We start from the raw sequence: 24,343 nt of genomic DNA on the forward strand, positions 1-24,343 counted from the left end.
TGTCCACGTGGGACCTCTCTTCTGTCGTGTCCACATCACAAGAAGAAAAGTCGCTCAAATGCAGCACGGAGTGGACGTGAATCTCCGAAAACTCCATGAATCAGAGCGACTGCTTTCCCAATTGCCGGTCTCCCCATTTGAGGTTGTGAGATTCCCGTTCTGAAGCTCCTTCAATTTCCCAGCACCCATTTCACTCCTTCGTGGAGATAACAGACTCACACTGTTACCTTGTTCTCAGATTTTCTAATTAGAAAAAGCACATATTTCACAAGAATTGTCCGGCTAACTCACTTCTTAGCCTGGGTAACCCACATACCACTTTTCTCTTTAAAATACTCGCCTTTCAGAACTCTTGGTAAATTATTTAAGAATAGGAAGGTACCATGACTTTGGCCACAAGCAGTATTATGTATAATGTGCAAGTGAGTGCCTTGAGAGCCATGGTTGCTAAAGACAAATTTTCTCAGAAGAGAAAAATGTAAGCGGTTCTTTACATGATCATTAATTTTGTTTTGCCTAAATAACATCTTGTCTTTGTACAGGGATACAGGACGTTGCTGAGTATTGACGGGGGCGAGTGGGTCCCGCTGCCCCACGGTGTGATCCTGAATATCGACAGGGGTGAGTGGGTCCTGCTGCCCCACTGTGTGTGACAAGCCCTTTGTTTCTGGCCCGGAAATGTCCCGGCTCCGTCAGTGCATTGGGCTGGTGCTGGCTCCCTTTGTTAGTTTGCATGCGAGGCAAAATCTCACGCCTTTCACTCTTGTTGACATACAGATGCCAAAGCTTTGAACAAATTCTTACTAAATCAAACCCAGAAATATGTAAAAGGGATATAAGAATACCATGAACACTTAGAGTTTGTTCTCATGATCTGTAGTTTTGCATTGTACATTTTGGCTTATCATTCAAAAATCAATGTAATTCACCACATTAACAAAAAATAAAGCAGAAAACCCATTTATTTTACCCTCTCGGTAGACACTGAAAAACATCTGTTGAAATTTAATAGTCCTTATACGAATTTCCTACCACATCAGGAACAGAAGGGAACTTTCTCCATTTGATAAAGGCCACTCCTGAAAAACCAGAGCTGACCCCCCTCCTCGGTGGTGGCAGCCGGGGGAGCTCTGCCCATAGTCAGGGGTGTCGGGAGCATGGCCATTCTCAGTGGTTCAGGTTCGCATGGTGCGCACTGGGGCCCTCGTCCGTGAAGTGAGTCAGGAGAACTAAAAGGCATAAAGACTTGGAAGCAGGGAGATGCTCGATGTACAGAAGACATAGGGCCTTATTTAGAATATTTTAGGAAATGTACAAACAACCAGAAATGGTGTGAATTTTGCAAGCATGCAAGATGGACACTTCGCAACAGATGTATACAGATGCCCAGTGGCCCGTGAAAGGTGCTCACCAGGGAGTCATTGGGTAAGTACAACTTAAACCCACAAGGTTCCCCTTCACAAGACTGGAGAAGGGAGGACAGTAGCAGGTGCTGGTGAAGATAAGACAGACTGGATCTCAGACTGATGGAGACTTAAAATGGCACAGCCACTTCAGCAAACTGTGGCAGTTTCTTTAAAATATGTACACTTACCATATGGCCCAGCAGGTACGCTGTAGACGTTCACCAAGGAGAGCTGAAAATGTGTGTCCTTGTAAAAGAATGCACATTATCTCCAGAGTAAATTGTCAGAGCCAAGAACTGGAAACAACATAAATCTCTCTCATCTGGAGAAACATGAGCAAATTCTGATATATTCATACATTGTCCTAGTTCCCATCAGGAAAAACGTACAAAATACTGAAACCAAAACAGACAACGGGGATGAGTTCCAGGAGCCTTGAATTGAGCAGAGAGTGAACACCACGCCGTGGAGTCCATGTGACGATGGAGAATCTATGCGAGTCTCGGGCGATGGAAGAGCACCAAGAACACTCCTCGAGAATGAACAGTGGCTGTCTCTTGAGGGCTGGGAGGGGACTTGTGGGAACTTTGACGCAAAAGATTTGATTCGGGTAATAAATTTCCATTTATCGTAATGCGCCAAGTGTACTCAAGATCTGAACATTTCACTGTGTATACTTTGTACTCTCTCCCTTCCAAAAAAACAATGAAAAAATAATTACAAATGAGCACTGAACTCGATAGATTTTTCACAGTGGTATTAGATAGCAATTCTGAAAGCATTTCTGTATCTCCAGGCTTAAGCAAATAAGTTTAATAAATCAGTGAATATATTGAGTGTTACAGGACCCAGGTTTCTTTCTTGGTAAGAGGTAGAAATAAGAAAAGGCCAAAGCCTGGAATGGATCACGTGGGATTCGGTTGCAGCAGGAGGTACCAGTATAAGCTGGTGGCTCCCGACAGATGTAGACAGGGATAGAAGTGCCTGTGGATGGGTGTGGGTGCATATGCGTGTACATGCGTGTTGTGTGTTCTACTTGCTGGCAATGCCCAGCAGCACCCGGTGCCCACTCTTAGCTTCCAAACACGGTTCTTCACTAGAAGGAGCCCTGGTCTAAGGGCTGGGGAATCCGGTGTCAAATCTGGGACCAGTTGAGCAACAGAACAAACCATTGTAACTATGAATCATCACCCACCAAGCCAGACTCCATGAGTACATATGGACATAGGTAAATGAATGCTGAAAGATAGAATAATTATTTTTCAGTGAATATGGAAGATCTAATGATTTAAAAGGAATGACAGGAAATCAGTGGATGCTAAAACTAGTAGTGAAGAATTGATGGAAAACAGAATATGCACATAGTGTCAGGGTGTCTCCTCCCAAATCTTAATTTCAACGTGAGAAGTAGCATCTTTGCTTTGGAGGCACGTAAGCACCACCTTCACTGAGTTGCCGATGTTAACATTGCCACACAGGACAGACGTCTGCGGTGTCCCTGCTAAAATGCATACTCTTGAGTCTAGTCCGGAAGTTACCAAAATAAAGGACAAGCTGTAAAATAACTGACCTGTATCCTTTAACATTTCCAATTTCAAGAAACACAAAAGCTAAGAAACTTGGATTCTGGACGGGTAAAAATCACATGACAAATCAATTCATGATCCTGGATTGGATCTTCAAATAGGAGGACAAAGTAAAAAAATTATGGAGACAGTTGACACCATTTGAAAGTGAACTTTGTATATGACAGTTAAATTTCCCGATCTTGAGGAAAATGAATGTGAGAGCATATCCTTGTGTTGAGGAAATACGTTGAAACATTTAGGTATGGAAGGACATAGTATCTGAAATTTATTTTCATTTGACTTAGAAAATTCATGGGGGAGGGGGGAAAGCAGTGATGTAAGATAGGAGCATTTGGGCCTAAGTTGAGCCTGGTAAGTTATGTGGGAATTCGCTACTCTGGTCTTGCAGATTTTCCGTGTGTTTGAAATTACATCCAAAAAGTTTAAAAGGGAGAATATGCAAAACAAAAAGCGATTTGTGGAAGTGAGTGGACTGTCACTTCATTGATCCCTTCAGTTTTTGGCCATGAGCCAAGTCAGTCATATAGTGGTTTTTGACCTGGGAATTAGAAATAGTGGCCAGATGACCAGGCTCTTTAGTTAGGGAGAGAAGTGTGTACAAAGGCTGACCAAGACCAAGCAGTGTGATGAGCTGCTTGTGGGCGTGATGCTGAGGGTCTGGGTCCTGTCTCAGGTGGCAGCTTGGGGGGTTTAAGCCAGAAAGCCACGTCCGATTCCCTTTCATGGGATTATTCTCGCAGCTTCAGAGAAAACTGCCCCAACCCGTCTTCACTCACGCTGGCCGTTTTTGGTGGTGTTTTTATTCTGCTAACACCGTTCTCACTGACAATTTAGGGCCTTTGAGCGGGTTTTTGCCTGTGTCTCAAAGATTCTCATCTTGACAGCCGGTATGTTTCATTCCCGTTGTTCTGATTCTGTGTTAAGAGGGTTCTTCCCTGGCTTCACAGTTTGGAGTTGCCGCTGCATCTGTCTCTGCTTTAATTCTCTAGCCCATGTATCACTTGTCTCGTCCCTTAAGAAGTGGCCTGCGTGAGATGCCATGAGACTGTCTGCCTTATCACCACTGCGTCCCCAGCCCGTAGGGACTTACAGAGAAGGCATTCAGTGAATGTGTGGAATTAATGTAATGGGTTAATAGCCACAAAATGTGTTAATGATTGTTTTAGTCTCTTTTCACGCTGCTGATAAAGACATGCCCGGGACTGGGAAGAAAAAGATTTAGTTGGCCTTGCAGTTCCGCATAGTGGGGAGGCCTCAGAATCATGGTGGGAAGCGAAAGGCACTTCTTACATGTCAGCAGCAAGAGAAAACGAGGTAGAAGCAAAAGCGGAAACCCCTGATAAACCATGAGATCTCATGAGACTTATTCACTATCACAAGAATAGCACAGGAAAGATGGGCCCCAGTGATTCAATTACCTCTCCCTAGGTCGCTCCCACAACACATGGGAATTCTGGGAGGTACAATTCAAGTTGAAATTTGGGTGGGGACACAGCCATACCTTATCCATAGCCAACACAGTCCTGGCCCATGGCTGGTATTGAGCTGAGCTGCGACTGTGGCAGTGTGAGTTGGGGTGCGAGGCGTGTGCACGCCTCTCAGTGGTACAGTGAAAGGATTTGGAGGCTCACACGTGTGACCTACAAAGAATCTCCAAAGATCAAGGTCCATTCACCCTAAAAAGAAAAATCTCAGCGCAGTTTACAGCCAGTGTTTGCTTGTGGACATGGATTCTGCAGTAATAAAATGAATAATTAAAAGTCTGTGAATAAATTTTAATGTCTTTACTGGAATTGTAAACACTGATTTTCTTTCGTCACCTACCCATCTGTTGGTGAGTTTGAGAAGGTGGATGAACCGTGCTGCGGGGACAGAGAGGAGGGTACAGCTTGGCCACTGTGACCTCAGCTGAGCCCTGAGTGATTGAGCTCTCTCCGTTTCAGACGTCCACACGGAAGCTGTCCAGGCAGCTCTGGCCAAACACAAAGAGTGGAAGATGGCGGTGCCTATGCCTTCCAAACGCAGGTCCCTGGTCGTGCAGACCTCCATGGATGCCTACACCCCTCCAGGTAAGGGACACACTCCTTGACACTGCCTCCTGAACATGCTGGGCGCCTCAGAATTGACCACTGGCTCAGCATTCGGGTTTTTGCCTTCAAAATCATGGTGCAGAAATGCAGATTTTGTGAACCAGAATTCCAAAAACAGTGTATGAGTTAAACGTGGAAGGAAAAGTAACATTATGTATCTGTATAAATACACGTTTTTAACTTTTCATCAAGACTCGTGCATATGATACATACCAGTAAAATCTCACACACTTTTATTCATTTAATTCCTTGTATGGAAAAGGGAAGAGTTTGTTGTAGCCCTCTGGGTGGAATTGGACTTTTCTTCTGATTAGGCTGGTGCATGCGTGTTCTCAAATCTTCAGATAAGTGTGCTGTATTGTTGGATTGTTTTAGAACAAGCGAATTGGACAGTTTAAGCAGCTACCCGAATCAGGTCATAAACTTTGCCTGCAAGGTGCCAGCTGGTATTTTAGTTCCTGCAGGCCATAAGGTCTCTTACAACCACTTAACTCTGCCCTCAGCCACGGGTGACAGCAAGTGCCTATGGCTGAGTACCAATAAAACTATATTTACAAGCACAGTGAACCAGATTTGATGCACAGACCTGCCAACCCCTGATCTAAATTGCTAAACGTAATAGCCAATTTATATTTCTGCTATATAATACTGCTTTTCTTTAATCTTGAATTTTACATAACTACCCAAATTCTCTATTTTCTCTACCCAAATAATTATAAACTACATTTCATGATCTTCACACCCAAGGAAAGCAGAAAGTTTAGTTATCCGGATACTTGTTAAAGACACAGATTGAACCTACGTTATTTGATGTTTAGTTTCTGTGATTTTTATTCCAACATTATTCATGTCATTGTTACAAGCTTGTCTTCTCAAAGGACTTGAATCACCTTACATCCCACTTTGAAGCTACATATCACTTTAAATGACACCGTGTTTTTCCTCCAATACAAGAGAAACTTAAGGTACAATATGAATAGTTGAAAATGTACAACATTTTGGGGAGTATTTTTACTTTTGAAGTTTAGCTTAGACTTGGGAAGCAGTGAGACAGAAGGATGTGCTTCAGATCAGAGCTGAGATCAAGCATATGTCCACATTACAGCAAGCAGCTCCTGAGTTTCACCTTTATGTACCTTTACAAATGAAGGTAGTGGAATTTATAGGACAGAACTTACAGTACATCATTTTGGGTTTTCGTTGCTTTTTGTTTTGAGACAATGTCTTGCTCTCTCACCAAGGTTGGAATTCAGCATCATGATGGCAGCTCTTGGCTCAATGCAGCTGTGACCACCTGGGCTCAAGTGGTCCTCCCACTTCAGCCTCAAGCAGCTGGGACCACAGGTGCTCACCACCACACCCAGCTAAGTTTTAAGTTTTTGTAGAGACAGGGTGTTCCTATGTTGTTCTTGTTTTTCATTTACACATAAAGTGTTCTTCATCTAAAGAGCGCAATGCCAGCAGGCAAGGGAGTGAATGCCGTGCTAGCAAGGTTGTTGGTAAAGGAGCCCTTTCTGCCTACGTGCTCCCTTGGACTCCTCCCTTTCTTTATTTTAATATTAAGTCACAGCACATGATTAAGGGCTGGGCACAGTAGCTCATGCCTATAACTCCAGCACTTTGGGAGTCCAGTGCAGGTGTATGGCTTGAGCCCAAGGGTTCAAGGCCAGCCTGGAAAACATGGCAAAATGTACAGAAATGCCTTTTGTACATCTTGTCTGCACCAAAAGTACAAAAAATTAGCTGAGCCTGGTAGTGTACACCTGTAGTCCCAGCTACTTGGGAGGCTGAGGTGGGAGAATCACTTGAGCCCGGGAGGCAGAGGTTGCTGTCAGCTAAGATGCCACCACTGCACTCCAGCCGGGGCAACAGAGCAAGACTCCCATCTCAATTAGAAAAATATAACAATAAGGCCGGGCGCGGTGGCTCAAGCCTGTAATCCTAGCACTTTGGGAGGCCGAGACGGGTGGATCACGAGGTCAGGAGATCGAGACCATCCTGGCTAACACGGTAAAACCCCGTCTCTACTAAAAAATACAAAAAACTAGCTGGACAAGGTGGCGGGCGCCTGTAGTTTTAGCTACACAGGAGGCTGAGGCAGGAGAATGGCGTAAACCCGGGAGGCGGAGCTTGCAGTGAGCTGAGATCCGGCCACTGCACTCCAACCCGAGCAACAGACAGAGACTCCGTCTCAAAAAAAGAAAAGAAAAGAAAAATAAATAGAGACTCTTTAGAAAGGATTAGGCCAGGCGTGGTGGCTCATGCCTGTAACCTCAGCACTTTGGGAAGCCAAGGCAGGCAGATTGCTTGAGTCCTGGCGTTTGAGACTAGCCTGGGCAACATTCCAAAGCTCATCCCTACAAAAAATACAGAAATCAGCCGGGCATGGTGGTATGTGCCTGTGGTCCCAGCTGCTCAGGAGGCTGGGGTGGGAGAATCACCTGGGCCGGGGGAGGTTGAGGCTGCGGTGAGCCATGATCATGCCACTGCACTCCAGCCTGGGCAACAGAGCTAGACCCTATCTCAAAAAATAATATGCTTAATCCTGTTTCTTTAGTTTATGGTTATAATTCGCAAAAACTTATGGTAAAAAAATTGCATTTGTGTGTGTTCTTTGTGTAACTAACAACATGGACGTAAAAGGATAACCCACTTGAAATATTTTAAACCAAATTTTTGGCACTAACCAGTATGTAAGGCAACGGGCATTTTTCTTCACCACTTTTTATAAGAGAAATGACTTTGAAATGGAAGAAGCAGTGCGGTTATTTGCTTATTTCTCGTATTGAATCCAACGGCTAAGAAATGTTACTGGGTCATGCGTGATGAATAACCTCACTGTACAGATGTCTACAAAATATAAAAGAATATTATTTGAAATGTTATTTTTGTGAAATATTTGGATTTGACTAACATTTTTATATAAACCATAAAGCATCCTTTGTAAATTTCCATCAGGAGTCCTCTTGATATCACATGGGGCAGTTTTGTAAAATCATAAATGTCAATATCATAAAAATTTTTTACTCCCTCCCTATTTTGTGCTTAGCGATAGTTTGAATGTTTATTACCGTACTTACTCGATCAAAATCTTAGCTGCATTTCCTACCTACTTTTCTTAGTTGTTGGTAACAGTGGTAAGATCTTACTGAGTTTCATTGCCCTTCAGAGAATGTTCTTGAAGTTTATCTTCTATGAAATGACGGACTGCTGACCTGGATTATAGTTTCTGGAGAAACACTCATTAGGATTGTTGCAACACTAATATTCTTTGGGTGAAACTTGCCTTTAGTTTTCAAATGTAAAGATAGAATCATTTGCCAAAATTTCTAGCCATGATCAGAGAACAGGGACCCAAATCACACATCTGCCGTAAACAACTGTAAAACTGCACAAACCGAATGAGGTGGCTGTTTTTAGTCTGTGACAAGAGCTGTGCCAGCCAGAACCTGAGGGCGAGGGCAGGAGAATGAATGAGACGCACCCACAGTACACTTGCCCTCTGGAGAACACCTGCAGACTGTGGCGCCGAGAGCTCAGGTGTGGGTGGAGCAGGGCCATCCTATCAAGTCCAGAATGCAGAGCTCGGAAGGAGCTCCGGTGTGAGCGGAGCATGGCCACCCTACCACATCCAGGAGGGGGAGATCGGAGTGGGTGCAGGATTGGAGCTCTCCACAGATCCACACCAGCAGCGAATCAATCCAAGCCTGCCCATGTCACAATGACCCAGCAGTGCCTGTGCTACCTACTAAAACAAGAGCTGGAAAGCTTCAGAGGAAGGTTAGGGATCCTGAGTGTGCTCAACATGTTACCTACAATGTGTAATACTCAGCAAATAATCACTGCATACACAGAGAAACAGGAGGTAGAATCGTGGTCAAGAAAAAGGCAGTAAAAAGTGCACACACATGCAGGATGGTCTCTGTCACTCACCACATGCGGCGGCTGAGCACATGAAGTGCGCCCGGTCTGAAGTGGATTTGCTGCGTGAAAGACATGCCAGTTAATATAAAAAATAGAAAATATTGTATTTGTATTTTTTTTTTTTTGAGATGGAGTCTCGCTCTGTTGCCCAGGCTAGAGTGCAGTGGCGCGATCTCGGCTCACTGCAATCTCTGCCTCCCGGGTTCATGCCATTCTCCTGCCTCAGCCTCCCAAGTAGCTGCCCGCTGCCACGTCTGGCTAATTTTTTGTATTTTTAGTAGAGACGGGGTTTCACCGTGTTAGCCAGGATGGTCTCGATCTCCTGATCTCGTGATCCACCCGCCTCAGCCTTCCAAAGTGCTGGGATTACAGATGTGAGCCATCTCACCCGGCCTATTTGTATTTCTTATTGAAAGTATAGTATGAGCATTTTGAGTTAAAAATATACTAGTAAAATTAATTGTACCTGTTTATATATTTATATGAGGCTACAAGGAAGGTTTCAAGTTCTATAACAGGACTCTCATAATTCTGTTGGAAAGTGCCTGTCTAGATGTCTGATCCAGCAGAAGACCGAGTTTTTAAATCTACAATTATAAATATTTAGGGAATCAAATTACAATGTGTCAAAGAACGAAAATATTTTAATTCTTGGGCCAGAGGAAGGGAAGACACTTTTTACTATAATGGAGTTGGGGAATTTCAGGTTCCGTACACGATAATCTTGAGAATTGTCACTCCCTCCTCACAGGTAAAAAGCTGAGCAAACTGAAAAATCAGCTGCTCTTCTTAAACCTGCAAGAGACGTGAGGTCACAGGCAAGCCACTGTCCCCAGATTGGCTGGACAGGTAAAGCGGAGAATTACCATACACTGGAGCACAATGCTCCAAGGAACCCATGCTGGGATTGGAAAACCTGAACTGGAATTGACAAATTGCTGCAGTGAGGTGTGGCCACATCTGAGAGTTAAAACCTCCGGGAGGCCTGTGCATATGGGTCTCATGCTTTTGTGAGTTGTATCATCAGAAGCTCAACCAGGTTCTTGAAGTAAACATCAGAGAAAAATCCCCTCATACTTACTACAGGGGAAAGAGAATAGGAATCATTTTTCAATATGTAGGTGCACTCTTCACTAGGTCTACCTTCCAGAGAAGCTTGTTAACCAGAGACTAACCAGGTGGGATTTTATCAGAGCCTTCTGACCTGGTGGAAAGGGAAATACCCAACTCCAACCTCCAGAACTGAAAAGCAAAAAAGAACAGAGTATCCAAGCACTATGGGACTTCCACAGAGGCATAAAATATGCATAACGGTAATACAAGGGGGAAGAAAGAGGAACAGAAGAACTATTTGTAACAGTAATAGCTGAATTTCCTCAGATTAATGCCAGACACCAAACCATAGATCCAGGAAGCTCAAGAAACACCAAGAAGGATAAATGTAAAAACGACGACGACAAAAACAAAACAAAAATAAACTCTACTTGGGCATAAAATATTCAAACTATGGTGAATCAAAGATTAAAAAGCAAACCGGAGTAATCTCCTTCCCTATGGAAGATAAGAATTATATTCAACTTCCCCTCAAACACCATGAAAGCAAGAAGTGGAGTGAAGTATTTAAACTATTGAGAGGAAAAAAATTCCATTAACCTAGAAGTCTATACTCTGTGAAAGTATCTTTCAAAAGTGAAGAAAAAGTAAAGACCTTCTCCGACAAAAATTGCAAAATTTGTTGCCAGTAGACCTGCCTTGCAAAAAATGGTCAAAGTTCTTTAGAGAAAATAGTAGAGGTCAGTAACTCAGCTGCACACAAAGAAAGGAAGGGCACAGTCTGTTTACAGGGCTCACACCTGTCATCCTAACACTCTGGGAGGCAAAGATGGGAGTACAGCTGGAGGCCGCTTAGTTGAGACCAGCCTGGGCAACGTAGTGAGACTCTGTCTCATTAAAAAAAAGCCAAACGTGGTGGCCAACACCTATAGTGCCAGCTACTTTGAGAGGCTGAGATGGGTCACTTCTTGAGCCCAGGATCCCGTTCAAGGCTGTGGTGAGCTATAATGATGCTGCTCCACTCCAGCCTGGGCAACAGAGAAAGACCTTGTCTGTTTAAAAAAATAAATAGAAAAACAAAAAGCATTAAAGAAGAAATAGTGAAGGTAGAAGAAAATCTTTCATTTTTCTTAATAGATCTAACATAACAGTTCATTCATAATAGCGACAGTAAATATACTGTATTATATGCTTATGTATATGTCATATACACACACTTAAATATAAGTGAAATGAATGAGAGCAGTGATACCCAATGGATGGGACAGAGCAATTAGGAATTAGGATTATTTTGTTATTATAGTGTGCTTGCATTATCAAGAAACCAGTGTAGTGTCGTTTGAAAGTGGACTTGGGTTACTTGTAAATTTATATTGCAAATTCCAAGGCAGCCACTTTAAAAAAAAAAAAAAAAAAAAAAAGAGTAACTGATATGCTAAGAAAGGAAAGAAAATAAATCATAGAAAATGCTCAATTAAGACCACAAGGGAAAAAAAAAAAAGAGTGAAAGACAAAAACAAAGAACAATGGCAACAAACAGAAAATAGTAACAAATATGGTAGATGTTAATTCAACTGTATATCATTACTTTCAATGTCAGTCCAAATGCACCGAGCTATATATTGTCTATAAGAAATCCACTTTAGATATAAAGACATACATATAGATCAACAGTAAAGGGATGGAAAAAGATATGAATGTTAACACTAATTTTTTGGTGTGCAATGGCCTGATCTCATCTCACTGCAACTTCTGCCTCCCAGGTTCAAGTGATTCTCCCTCAGCCTCCCGAGAAGCTGGGATTACAGGCATTTGTCGTCATGCCTGGGTAATTTATTTTTTTTTCTATTTTTGTACAGATGGGATTTCACCATGTTGGCCAGGCCGGTCTTGAACTCCTGACCTCAGGTGATCATCCCGCCTTGGCCTCCTAAAGTGCTGGGATTACAGGCATGAGCCACCGTACCCAGCCAACACTCATTTTGAAAAATGGAAGTGGTGATATTAATTTCAGACAGAGTCGGCTTTACATCAAGGAAAGTTACCAGAGATGATTATTATGTAATAAAGGGGTCAATTCTCCAAGAAGATGTAACAATCCTGAAATGTATTTTTGCTAACAAAGCATCAGAATGCCAAAGCAAAAACTGATACACTTCAAGGAGAATTAACCCACTAGTATAGTTGGAGACGTTAACACCCCTTTATCAGAAATGGACGAATTCAGTAGCCAGAAAATCAGGACAAAATTGAAATCGGCATCCTCAGTCAACTGTATATAACTGACGTTTATAGACTATTTCCTCCAACAACAACAGAATACAGAACATTCACCAAGACATACCATGTTGTGGTCCATAAAACACACCTTAACAAATTTTAAAGAATAGGAATCAAAGAAGTGTGTTCTCAACCACAGTAAAGTAGAAATCAATAATAGATGACTGGAAAATATATTAGGATATTAAACAATACACTTATACATACTACATTGTTCAAGGAAGAAATCAAGATTTCTTCGAATTTTTGAAGTAAATGAAAATGAAAACTTGTTAAAATTTGTGAGCTGCAATGACAGTAATGTTTATAGGGAAATTTATAGATTTAAATGCATACGTTAAAAAAAAAAAGATCTAAATCAGCTTCCACCTTCGAAAACTAGAAAAACAACATCAAATTAAATTCTAAGCAGGAGACAAATAATGAAAGAGCAGAAATCAATACGTTGAAAACAGAATATCAGTAGAGAAAAATCAATGAAACCAAAAGCTGGTTCTTTGAGAGAAAATCTGTAAGCCTCTAACAAGAAAAAGAAATACAGCAGATAAATTACCAATATCAGAAATGAAATAAGGGACATAACTACAGATCCCATGGACATTAAAAGGATAATAAATGTTATGAACAACTCTATGGCCACAAATTTGATAACGTGGATGAAATGAACCAATTTCTTTAAAGACAGAATCTGCCAAAATTTGAACAAGAAGAAACGATCTGTATGGACCTGTATCTGTTAAATTGAATCAGTTAATAACCTTTCAAAACAGGAAGTGCCAGGCCCAGATGGGTCCACTGGTGAATTCTACCAAACATCTAAGAAGAAATTATACCAATTATCTACAATCTCTTTCAGAACATAGAGGCTGAGGAATACTTCTTAACTCATTCTATAGAGCCAGCATCATTTTAATACCAAATACCATTTTAATAACAAAATATTACAAGAAAACTACAGAACATCTCTCATGAACATAGATGCAGTAATCTTCAATAAAATATTAGCAAATTAAATCTAACAAAAATTGTGCACTAAAACCATATGGAATTTCACATATCCAAAGCTGGTTTAACATTGAAAAGCCAATTAAAGTAATTCATCACATTAATAGGTCAAAGACTAACAGATGCCTCATCTAAGAAGATATAGAGATGGCAAATCGACGTATGAAATCATGCTTCACATCATGTGTCATAGAGAAATGCAGATGAAAGCAACAGTAAGATATCACTACACCAGAATCCAGAACAGTATCAACACCAAAGCCTGTGAAGATGTGGAGCTGTGGGAATTCTCTCTCATTCATTGCGGGTCTTAATGCAAAATAGAACAGCCTTTAGGAAGACAGATTGGTGGTTTCTTACAAAACTAAATATACTCTTACCATATGATAAAGCAATTACACTCCTTGGCATTTGCTCAAAGGAATTGAAAACATGTCTACACACAAAGCCTGCAAGTAGATATTTAGAGCAGCCTTATTCATAGTTGTCAAAACTTGGAAGCAACCAAAATGCCCCTCAGTAGGTGAATGTATAAGTGAGCTGTGGTACATCCAGACAATGGGATATTATTTGAGGATGAAAATAAATGAGCTATCCATAAAAAGACACGGAGGAAACTTAAAGGGCATATTGCTAAGTGAAAGAAGCAATCTGAAAAGGTTGTTGTATGATTCCAGTTTTACAACATCCTAGAAAAGGCAAGACTATGGAGACTGTAAGAAGATCAGTGGTTGCCAGGGTCCGGGGGAGGCAGGGATGAATAGGCAGAGCAGGAGAATTTTTAGTATCATGTGATCTCTGTATGATACTGTAATGGTGGATACATGTTATACATTTGTCCAGACCCATATATTGTACACCACCAAGAATGACCCCTGATGTGAATGATGGAGTTGGAGTGGTAATGATGTTTTGCTGTAGAAGTATCAGTTGTGACAAATGTACCAGTCTGGTAGGCAATATCGATGATAGGAGATGCTGTGCATATATAGGGTATACATGAGACATCACTATAAAGTTGGAAAATATGACACTGAGATGAAATTGCACTGATAGGCTTAACAGGTTGGAGAAGGAAGATGAAGTCTGTGGGCTCGAAGGCAGATGAAAAGGAATTAACCAAAGTGAAGCCCAGAGAAACAAAATGAAAGAAAAGCCAACAGAACCTCAAGATTCTGTGATATGTCAATATACTTGTAATACAAGAAGGAAAAGAGAGAGAAGAGCAGGAACCTTTGGAAAAAAGGAGTCAAAGTTTTCTCAGATTGATGTCAAACACCTGTGTCCGGCCCCGAGAAGTTCAGTGAATTCCAAGCAGAACAAGTACGACAAGAATCACATCCAAGTTCATGATAGCCAGAGTACTGAAATCCCAAGATTAAGAGGAGATCCTGAAAGGACTCAGAAGAAAAAGACAAGTTACACACCAGAGAAGCATTTGAACAACGCGTGACTTCTGTGAAGATACAGTGGAGACCAGAAGACCATGGAAAGAGATTTTTTAAAGCACTAAAAGCAGGAGAAAGGCCTGTCAACTCATATCCAGGGAAAATCTCCTTTATAAACAGGGGTGAAACAGCACATTCCCAAATATGAAAGCTGAGAGAATGTGTTATCAGCAGAACTACACTATAAACGTGCTACAGAATGTACTTGGCTGATTGCAAAGGATATCAGATGAAAGGTTAGCTCTACGAAAAAGAACCCTAGAAATCATAACAGTGCGCTCTAAATTTTCTAGAATATAAAATCATAGAATATTTTACCCTATGATTTTATGGTTTTTGGTTTTTTTAGATCTTATAATTTTATGATATAAAATCATACAATGTACATAATTCTCTATGCCTCCTTTACCTGTTTTGAAGTCCTTGCTGTACCATGTACCAGTAGTTTATTCCTTATTATTTATTTATATTCTATTTGATAGATATGACACATTCTGTTTATTCATTTACCAGTTGGTTGTTTCCAGTGTTAAGCTGCCATCGACATTTATGTATATATCTTTGTGTATGCATGTAATTTCCTTTATCTTAAGTGGACGCCAAGTAGCATGATTGACTCTTATTGTAAGTTTAGGTTTAGCTTTTTAAAAACTGCCAAATTATTTACAAAATAACTGCACCATTTCACACTTCCACCAGCAGCATATGCGCATTCCAATTTCTCCACATCATCATCAGCAATAGTTACTGTTATTTTTATTTTTGCCATTCTAATTGATGTGAAATGGTATATCATTGTGTATTTACTTTGCAACAGTGAATGATGCTAAGCATTTTTAGCGTGCTTATTAGCTTTTAATGTGCTAATTCCTATTCATAGCCATTTGTATATATTGGCAAAATGTTCAGATTTTTTGCTCATGTTTTAAATGGGTTGGTTGTCGTCTTATGGGTTACAGGTGCCTTATGCAATCTGAATATAAGAGTTTTACAGATGTAACGTTTCTCAGTGAAAGAACAATCTATTATGTAGCAGACAGACCAAAGCCCTTCCCCCAAGATACCCAGGTCCTATTCCTCAGAACTTATGAACCTGTTGTCTGAAGTGGTTAAAAGGGATTTTGCAGCTGATTAATTCAATTAATTTAAGATCTTGAGATGGGACCTTTATCCTGGTTTAAGTAGGTAGACCCACTGTAATCAAGAAGGTCCTTACAAGAGAAAAGAACTGGAGACTGGAGTGATGCCCTTTAAGGATGAAGAGGTGCCAGGAGTCAGGGACACAGGTGGCCTCTAGAAGTTGGGAAAGGTAAAGAAATGGATTCTCATTTGAAGCCTCCAGAAGGAATGTAGTTCTGCTTACAGTTAGATTTTACACTTCTGACTTCTCCATCAATAGGATAATAGATTCGTGTCTTGTTATAAGCCACTAAGATCAAAGTAATTTGTTACATTAGCTATAGGGAGATAATAATCTTTTAAAACTTAATAGTTTTCTATTTTAATGAAGTCTATTTCACTAATTTCTATGGATTGTGTTTTTGGAAGTTTTAGTAGTCTCATGGTCTTACTGTTCTTTCATTTAGGTCTGTGATTCATTTGGAGTTAATTTTTGGGTGTGCAGTAGGGATCTAAGTGGTATTTTTGTTTGTTTTGGTTTGGTTTGGGGGACTTTTTCCCCCATGGTTTTTCTTTTTGGTGTGTGGGTACTCAGTTGCCACAGCAACATTTGTTGAAAAAACAAACTACCTTTCTCTTACTGAATTGTCTTGAGACCTTTGTCAAAAATAAATTAACCATAAATACAAGGCTTTATTTCTCAATTTAATTCTGTTCCTTTGATGTATGTGTCTATTTTTGTGCTAATATCACTGCCTTAAAAACTATGACTTTATGTAAAGTTTTGAAATCAGATAGTGAAGTCTTCCAACATTGTTTCCTTTTTTTAAATGTATTTTGGCTATTGTAGGTCTTTTGTATTTCCAGATAAAATTGAGAATAAGCTTTCCATTTCACACACAGCCTTCTAGGATTTTATTAGGCAGTGCCTTGAATTAATGGAACAGTTTGGGAAGAATTGTCTTGATAATGCTGAGTTTTCCAATTCACGATCATGAATCTATCTCCATTTATTTAGTTTCCATTTATTTGGATCCTTAATGTCTCTCAGTAATGTTTTATAGTTGCCATTGTACACATTTTGCACCTTTTTGTTAGAAGTTCAGCTGAGTGTCTTCTGCTTTTGAGGCTATTGTGAATGGAACGATCTTCTTTATTTTCAGGGTGTTTATTTCTAGTATATGTATATCTTTATCTTGTGTCCTATGATCCCATCAAACTTTGTTTTAGTAATGCAAAACATGTTTGGTGTACTTCTTGCCATTTTCTACATCCCAAGGTGATGTCATCTATGAATAAAGACATTTCTATTCCTTCCTTTCTAATCTGGATGTCTTCATTACTAAACTTGTTAATTTATTTCACCAGCTAGAACCTGCCAGATAACGTTGAATAAAAGTGGCAAGAGGGAACATCTTTGTCTTGCTCTCCATCTTAGGGAAAACGCATTCTAGTGTTTACCATTAAATACAATGTTAGCTCTGGCTTTTCACAAATGTACTTTAACAGGTTGAGGAAATTGCCTTCTATTCCTGGTTTGTTGAGTTTCATTCTCTTGAATTTGTCAGTACTTTTCTATGTCTCCTAAGGTTAACATGCGGTTCTACTCCGTAATTCTATATGGTGTATGACATTAATTCAGTTTTGAATGTTAAATCAACCTGACTTCCTGTCCCCATGGTGTATAATTCTAGTCACCACTGGTCATGCTGTATCATCCATTTCATATGCTGCTTGGTTGGTTTGCTGCTATTCTGTCGAGCGTCTATATCACATTATTCTGCAGGTTTCTTGGAAAAGGTAGGTGGGAGTGAGGAATGAAAGATTGGAAAGGGTTGTGAGAAGACGTTCTGGGGAGATGGTTGTGCTCCATATGGACACCTGGTTGTGTACCTTTCTCAAAAGTCTCAAGGCTGTGTCAGTTTTACTTTTTCTTTTATATAAATTGTGTAAGTTTTCTTAAAAGGCAGGGTGGGCCAGGCGCAGTGGCTCACGCCTGTACTCCCAGCACTTTGGGAGGCCGAGGCAGGCGGATCATGAGGTCACGAGGTCAGGAGATCGAGACCAGCCTGGCCAACATGGTGAAACCCCATTTCTGCTAAAAACACAAAAATGAGCCAGGCATGGTGGCACGTGCCTGTAATCTCAGCTATTTGGGAGGCTGAGGCAGGAGAATCGCTTGAGCCTGGGAGTGAGAGGTTACTGTGAGCTGAGATCATGCCACTGCACCCCACCCTGGGCAACAGAGCAAGACTCTGTCTCAAAAGAAAAAAAAGCAAGATGATAGAGAATTTTCAGGCTCCTAATATTGTTGCTTGTCTAACAAGTAAACTTTTAAAAAAATTCCCAGACGGCTTAAGTCGTGTGACAATGGTAATAAGTGTGAATATTGTTTGCTATTATTGTCTTTTAAGAAGCAATCCTGTGTCTTAAGATTATTTGCTGTGACTCCTCTCACCCAATGATCTGGAGCTGCTCACCTGAGCCGGCGCCCCCCATCACTCACCTGTAGGTAGGATTCTGAGTGTCATTCTTACGTTGAAGTTTAACAAATACACCAGCAATTTATTCCCAAAAACCTTGGTACTGCATGAAAAGTTATTAAATGAAAAATGTTCTCCTGAATTATAGTGAAAAAATGGATGTATTTTATCATAATCCAAGATACCCAATTTGTACAGATAGAAAAATCAATAATGAGAATGTATAAGAAACGAATACTGTAAAGGTGATTAGATTTGAGTGCAAAATGTGACATGAGGGTTTGTCGTGTGTCCCGGAGGAAAACGGGGAGGTGGAGAGGCCGCTCCATGTGAGGCACATTCTGCTTTCTCTCCTGTTATCATCACCAGCGTCTTGATACTTAGAGAGCTGCATGGGTATCGAACACACCGACGTAGAAATCCATCACCCTCATGGGTATCGAACACACCGACACAGAAATCACCTGCATGGGTATCTAACACACTGATGTAGAAATAAATCAGCTGCATGGGTATCTAACACACCAATGTAGAAATAAATCAGCTGTATGGGTATCTAACACACTGACATAGAAAGAAATCAGTTGTATGGGTAACTAACACACAGACGCAGAAATCACCTGCATGGGTATCTAACACACCGACGTAGAAATAAATCAGTGGTATGGGTAACTAACACACAGATGCAAAAATCACCTGCAAGGGTATATAACAGAAACACCAACGTAGAAATAAATCAGAGCCCAGAAGAGCATCTCAGGACTAACCAGGGCTAAACATAGTCACACTGAGACTCCTGAGAGCCGCACAGGCCCTCCGCCTCCCCTTGCCCTCTCACTTTCTGACTGACACAAGAAAACACTTGGTTTCTTCCCAAACTGCTGTGTAGAGGAAATGTGTCAGTGCATCTTTGAGATGACAGTATCAAACATCTTATAGCATGTTTGTATAAGGTGCTTTAGAAGAAAAATTCATTATGCTAAAATAAATGGCTCATTATCTGAAAAGTGGTTTAAATTCTCAAGAGTGTCTACGGCAAAAAGTCATTGAACAACTGTTCAGACTTGGGTGAAGTAAATCTGTGTTGGAGGGACTGAGATTGTGGTGCATGTTTTTGCTGCAATATGTAGCAAATCGCCTTTCTTCTTACACAGATACCTCTTCTGGCTCCGAAGATGAAGGCTCAGTGCAGGGGGACTCCCAGGGCACCCCGACCTCCAGCCAGGGCAGCATCAACATGGAGCACTGGATCAGTCAGGCCATCCACGGCTCCACCACGTCCACCACCTCCTCGTCCTCCACGCAGAGCGGGGACAGCAGAGCTGCCAACAGGCTGGCGGATGTCATGGCCCAGACCCACATGGGTGAGCACGCTTCACAGTGTCTTTCTGTGCCTGTTGTCTAAATGCCTTTGCATGTGCACGTTTTCCTCTGTTTGCATCGTGGCTGTGGAATCCCTTAGTGGAAAGAGCGCAGAGCCCCTCTGGCCCCTGGGGTGCTTTGGTTGGATTGTTTCCGGAAGATGCTTTACTGCTTCTCATGCACAGGTCCCTCCCACAGCTGGAATTCCAGGGACCTTATTACTGGGGAATCCCGCAGCCATATCCGAATTCCAGGGGCCTTCTGCTTATAAGTCCTTTCGTGTTCCTGGGGAATCCTGCAGCCATATCCGCTTCCATCTTTTCTTCTCACTTATGCTTCTGCGTGAAACCTTAACAGTCCCAGTCAACAGGACAGGGTTTTAAAGTGTGCTTCTCCTGACCACGGGAGTCATTTAAGGAAATGAGGGCTTTAAGCACGGCCGCTTTACTCTGCTGTCTGCCACAGGTGTTCAGATTTCTTGGGCGTGGCGCACTGTTTTGTGTAGGTTCTATGACAAGGGAGATCCTCTGTATTAGAAAAAGAACGAAGTTAGGATCACTGCCCCACAACGTTTGAAGATGCCGTGGAAAAGGAGTGAAGTGAGAATTACTAGAGGTAGAGTCGACGCGTGGGGGAGCCACGATGAGCCTCGCATCGCTCTGCCTTTGAATGGTTCAGGAGTAAATGTTTTCCATCAAGTATGGGACTTGGGTTGAATAGGATTTGGTGTGTGTCTCTATTAAAGCAGTAACCGGAGACGACTGTGTACCACGTCGCCGATAACGGAGCACGAGCCACAGGCTCAGACCCTCCCGGCACCAGCTACCACAGGAAAGCCTGATCTCTGCAAAACCCTCAGTGGGAAGCAGGTGGACGTCATGTGTGATCAGATAGCCCACAGACACCCCAGAACCCCAGAATGTTCACTTCTAGATCACTGACTCCTTGACACCCAGAGGCGTTTAGGATTGACTTGGGTCCCAGCCCCTTCGGTGCTCACTGACACTGAAAGCGTCAGCTGTTTTCTGTCTGGAACAGGAGTTTGCTGTCAGGAGAGCTGGGTCTGTCTCACTTTTCCCAATAACTGCTGCTGGGATCTTGAAGTCCCTTCTCCTGCTTTAGGCTTTGAGTGAGGGGAAAAAAATTGAAAAAAATAATTTTTCTCTCTCAACTGTTGTGAGTATAAAGGAGAAAACAGAAATACTCTTTAAAAGTTTGCGAAGTAGTACTCAAATGCAAAGCAGTATTAAACTTCAGTTTGACACAGTTTCAGGAACATGTACACTCGTTTATGTGAATTAATAGCCCTACTTGAAATCACAGTAGGCTAAACATTGAACAGAAATGTGTGACTGTTACATATTTTTCCATAATAAAATTCCATGTGTATATTGGATCGCAGGATAGTGGCCGAGGCTCTGCCGACGAGAACGGGGAGGCCAGACACCACCTCTGCCACTTGGTGGAAGCATTTGTATCCTCAGATCTTACTCAATTTTAAGAAAATGCACAGAATCTTACCAAGGAAAACACATATTTTTGAATAAATGAATCACTGCACTTGGGCCTCCCTTTGTGGGTTTACCCTTTCAATACTGGAGGAAGTTTTAGTACAAAGAATTAATGTATCCAAACTATGAGGGGCTCCTAACTCATGTACATCAGGGCTCAGTGTGACCCAAATGTAACTCTAGGGTGATCGCGTTCCGGTAATTTCTAATTGGGCACAAAGATAATCCTCCTAGACTATCTGGAAATTTTCTATAAGTTTGGGAATTTTTTGGAAAAGCCGTGACAAAATAATGAAACTTGAAGAGGAGAAATATTTTGTGTGGCAAAACAAGAGAAGTAAAAAGTCAGATGTGCATTTGACCTTCTGAGATAATCAGAAGCCTGTGAATGAGAACTTAGCATCTGTGATCACGTGTGCGTGTGAGTGTTCTAAGGAGTCCAGTCACAACATAGTCACACTGGCCCACCCCCCCCCAGACCCTACATGGTCATAGCCATTACTATTCCCATTTGATGAAGAAACTGAGGCATGGAGAGCTTAAGGGACATCCCCAAATCCCCAGAAGTTTCCAGAGCTGGGTTTCCATTTCCAGGCCCTGGGCTCCAAAGCGCGAGTAAAGCCCTGGGCTGTGTGGACGGTGGCCGACAGGAAACGGGACCCTTCCATGAACATACACACGCTTCCTGGCGCCCTGCCATTGCCGGTCTAACGTTATTCTAGTTAAAATGCCGCTGACGTGGCTCCTATTAGGAAATTGAGGTTTCACCGAACTCTGCTCCATTTTCGGCAACATGAGTTATGCTGGGGTCCCCCTTTGTGCCGGATGTGTGTGGCAGACGTGGCTGAGATCGGCTTTGGCTTCTCACGGCACCCCCAGACCGCGCTCGGGTCTCTTCCTGAGCTATGGCTTGCTCAACCTGCAGAACAAACGCCACAACCACCAGAAACACTCATGATGTGCTTCTTTACAGATAATCATTCTGCACCTCCTGACGTAACCACGAACACCTCAGAGCACTCCATACAGATGGAGCGACCACAGGGTTCCACGGGGTCCCGGACAGCGCCCAAGTACTGCAACGCCGAGCTCATGGAGACCGGGAATGGTACGTCCCAAAGCAGAGATGTGTTTTTTTCTGGGAAATGGTTTGTGCTGATGTCCCGTTCTGTGCCCGTGACTGGGTGTGTTTCTTCCTGGGGTACAATCTGCTGCCATTTTATCTGCTGAATAACTAACAGTGGTTCAGCAACTGAGAAATTCTTGCACAGGTGTTAAGACCGTGAACAGTCACTTAGAAAAGCAAGATGAAGTTAAATGTACAACAGAATTACTGTCAGATGGGCCGGTATGTTGCTTTAGACTTCGGAGGAAAGAGGGTCTTTTTATCCATGTTGGACAGAGATGTCAGCGACTTGGTAACAGGCTGCGGCCGAGGGCTTCTCCTTCCTTCCTGTGGCCTGGTCTTGGTATGTTCTGATTACAGCGGCGGTTTGTATCACCTAGCCCCTGTTCTGTTTAAGTCTTAGTCCTTCCCCGGAGTCATAAAAGTCAGTGTAGAACCTAGCAGTGAATGAAATACAATGCCCCCGTGTGAAGCCTCATCGAGCAGCCTTGGAATGGCGTAATCTTGTAGTGCACGGGACTCGCAGGCGGACAAGGAGGCCTCTCCGAGCCCCAACAGGTAGACAGGGAGGACTATTGGAGCCGCGATAAGCACAGAGGACAGGGAGGCCTGTGTGGACACAGTGGAGAGGCACAGTGGCCAGGGAGGACAGCGCGGTTGTGTGGATCCACAGGACACTGTGGCGTCCAAGCACGCGCTCCCAGAGGAGAGGACCCTGTGGGAGCTGATGCTGGGAGCAGGCTGAGATTCCAGCGAGTAAGACTCCCTGTGACGTGCACAGCTGCCATCTGCGCAGCAGCTCCTGATGCCAAGATGGTCGTGCGATAAATGCACAAAGCACATCTCCAGCAAAAAGCCGCCGAGTGTCGACATCCAGGATATCCACCGAGGTGGCTTTTTAGTGTTAATACGATGAATGTGAGCAGCAGGTGGTCTGCGTTCTGGGTGTGTGTGACTGTGCCACTGCAGTTTTGTTCTCATGTCTTGATGAGCATGAACGGTTCCTGACGAGGGTAGGTAAGGATGCTGTGACCTGAGACTCTGCAGTATTGTAGCTTGAGGAACCAAGGAGTTTTTCTGTCTTGCAAACCTGTCAGGGAGGATGTTCCAGGCTGGTGACTGCTCCATGAGGTATCCAGGTTCCTTTCAGACCCCTGCTCTGCGTTCCCAGGGACACGGCTGTCCTTGCTGTGGTTGGGGCTGGGTGATTGCCATGCTGGCGGGGGAGGGTTAAGGCGAGAGTGGCCATGATTTACCTAATCTACATAATGACAGGGAGCCTGGGAGTAAAGTGTAGCCATGGCCTGGAGGATGGATGATGGATGTTGGTGAACGACTGGCTGCACTCACCGCAGATGGCCCAGGGATGGGAAGGATGACTGATTATGCCATTCAATGGTACCTGGTTCTTTCAGATTTGGCTTCCTTATGGATTTTCTGCTGTAAAGAGGAGAGAGCCTATGGTTCTAGGCCAAACATTTCACTCATCTCGTAGCATCTTGTATCCCTTAGCCAACATTTTTGTCAAGTTTCAGAAGTCCTATCAAACTGGCAAGCATTTCTCAGTTTGGTTTAATCATTGGATTTTATATCTGTGTCTGCATCTCTATTTTACATCTATGTGGTTATTTGACACTCTGTAGTACCTTTGTAATAGGTTCTATTTGGTGGAAGTTACTTTCAACAAACCCTTGCTGCTACTTAAATTTTCAAGGTTGCAAGTAGAAAGGAGAGAATAAAAACCACATCTTCTCTAATTTTAAAATTTGTTGTTCCTCAAATCACACCAGAAGTACAGATACTACAAATTGTAAAAGCAGTCAGAATCAAGGTTAAGAGATTTCTGGGTGATTCTGGCTGATCAGCAGTATTTGCTGAGGTGTGTGCAGCAGAGCAACATGCCAAGAAACCCGGGACGGGGGAGAGTTGGAAGGCCAGGCTGTGACT

The 24,343-nt window shown here is 42.4% G+C and overlaps 1 protein-coding gene and 1 long non-coding RNA gene across 2 annotated transcripts in view; one reads left to right on the forward strand and one right to left on the reverse strand.

Annotated features, from left to right (window-relative positions):
* The window catches only part of LOC106995887 (disco-interacting protein 2 homolog C-like), a 202,880-nt gene that overhangs the window by 169,115 nt on the left and 9,422 nt on the right, over positions 1 to 24,343 (forward strand). Inside the window, exons 3-6 of the mRNA XM_077978911.1 lie at positions 543 to 621; positions 4,939 to 5,064; positions 19,552 to 19,761; positions 22,244 to 22,378. Of these exons, the coding sequence (XP_077835037.1) occupies positions 4,992 to 5,064; positions 19,552 to 19,761; positions 22,244 to 22,378 (418 nt within the window). The 5' untranslated portion in view covers positions 543 to 621; positions 4,939 to 4,991. The remainder of the gene's footprint in view (positions 1 to 542; positions 622 to 4,938; positions 5,065 to 19,551; positions 19,762 to 22,243; positions 22,379 to 24,343) is intronic.
* Positions 945 to 24,343, reverse strand: part of LOC106995573 (uncharacterized) — a 131,566-nt gene continuing 108,167 nt past the window's right edge. The window contains exon 6 of the long non-coding RNA XR_013409420.1: positions 945 to 2,097. This is a non-coding gene — a long non-coding RNA (uncharacterized LOC106995573). The remainder of the gene's footprint in view (positions 2,098 to 24,343) is intronic.

The sequence above is a fragment of the Macaca mulatta genome, chromosome 19 (genome assembly GCF_049350105.2).
Source record: "Macaca mulatta isolate MMU2019108-1 chromosome 19, T2T-MMU8v2.0, whole genome shotgun sequence".
NCBI classification, from domain to species: Eukaryota; Metazoa; Chordata; class Mammalia; order Primates; family Cercopithecidae; genus Macaca; species Macaca mulatta.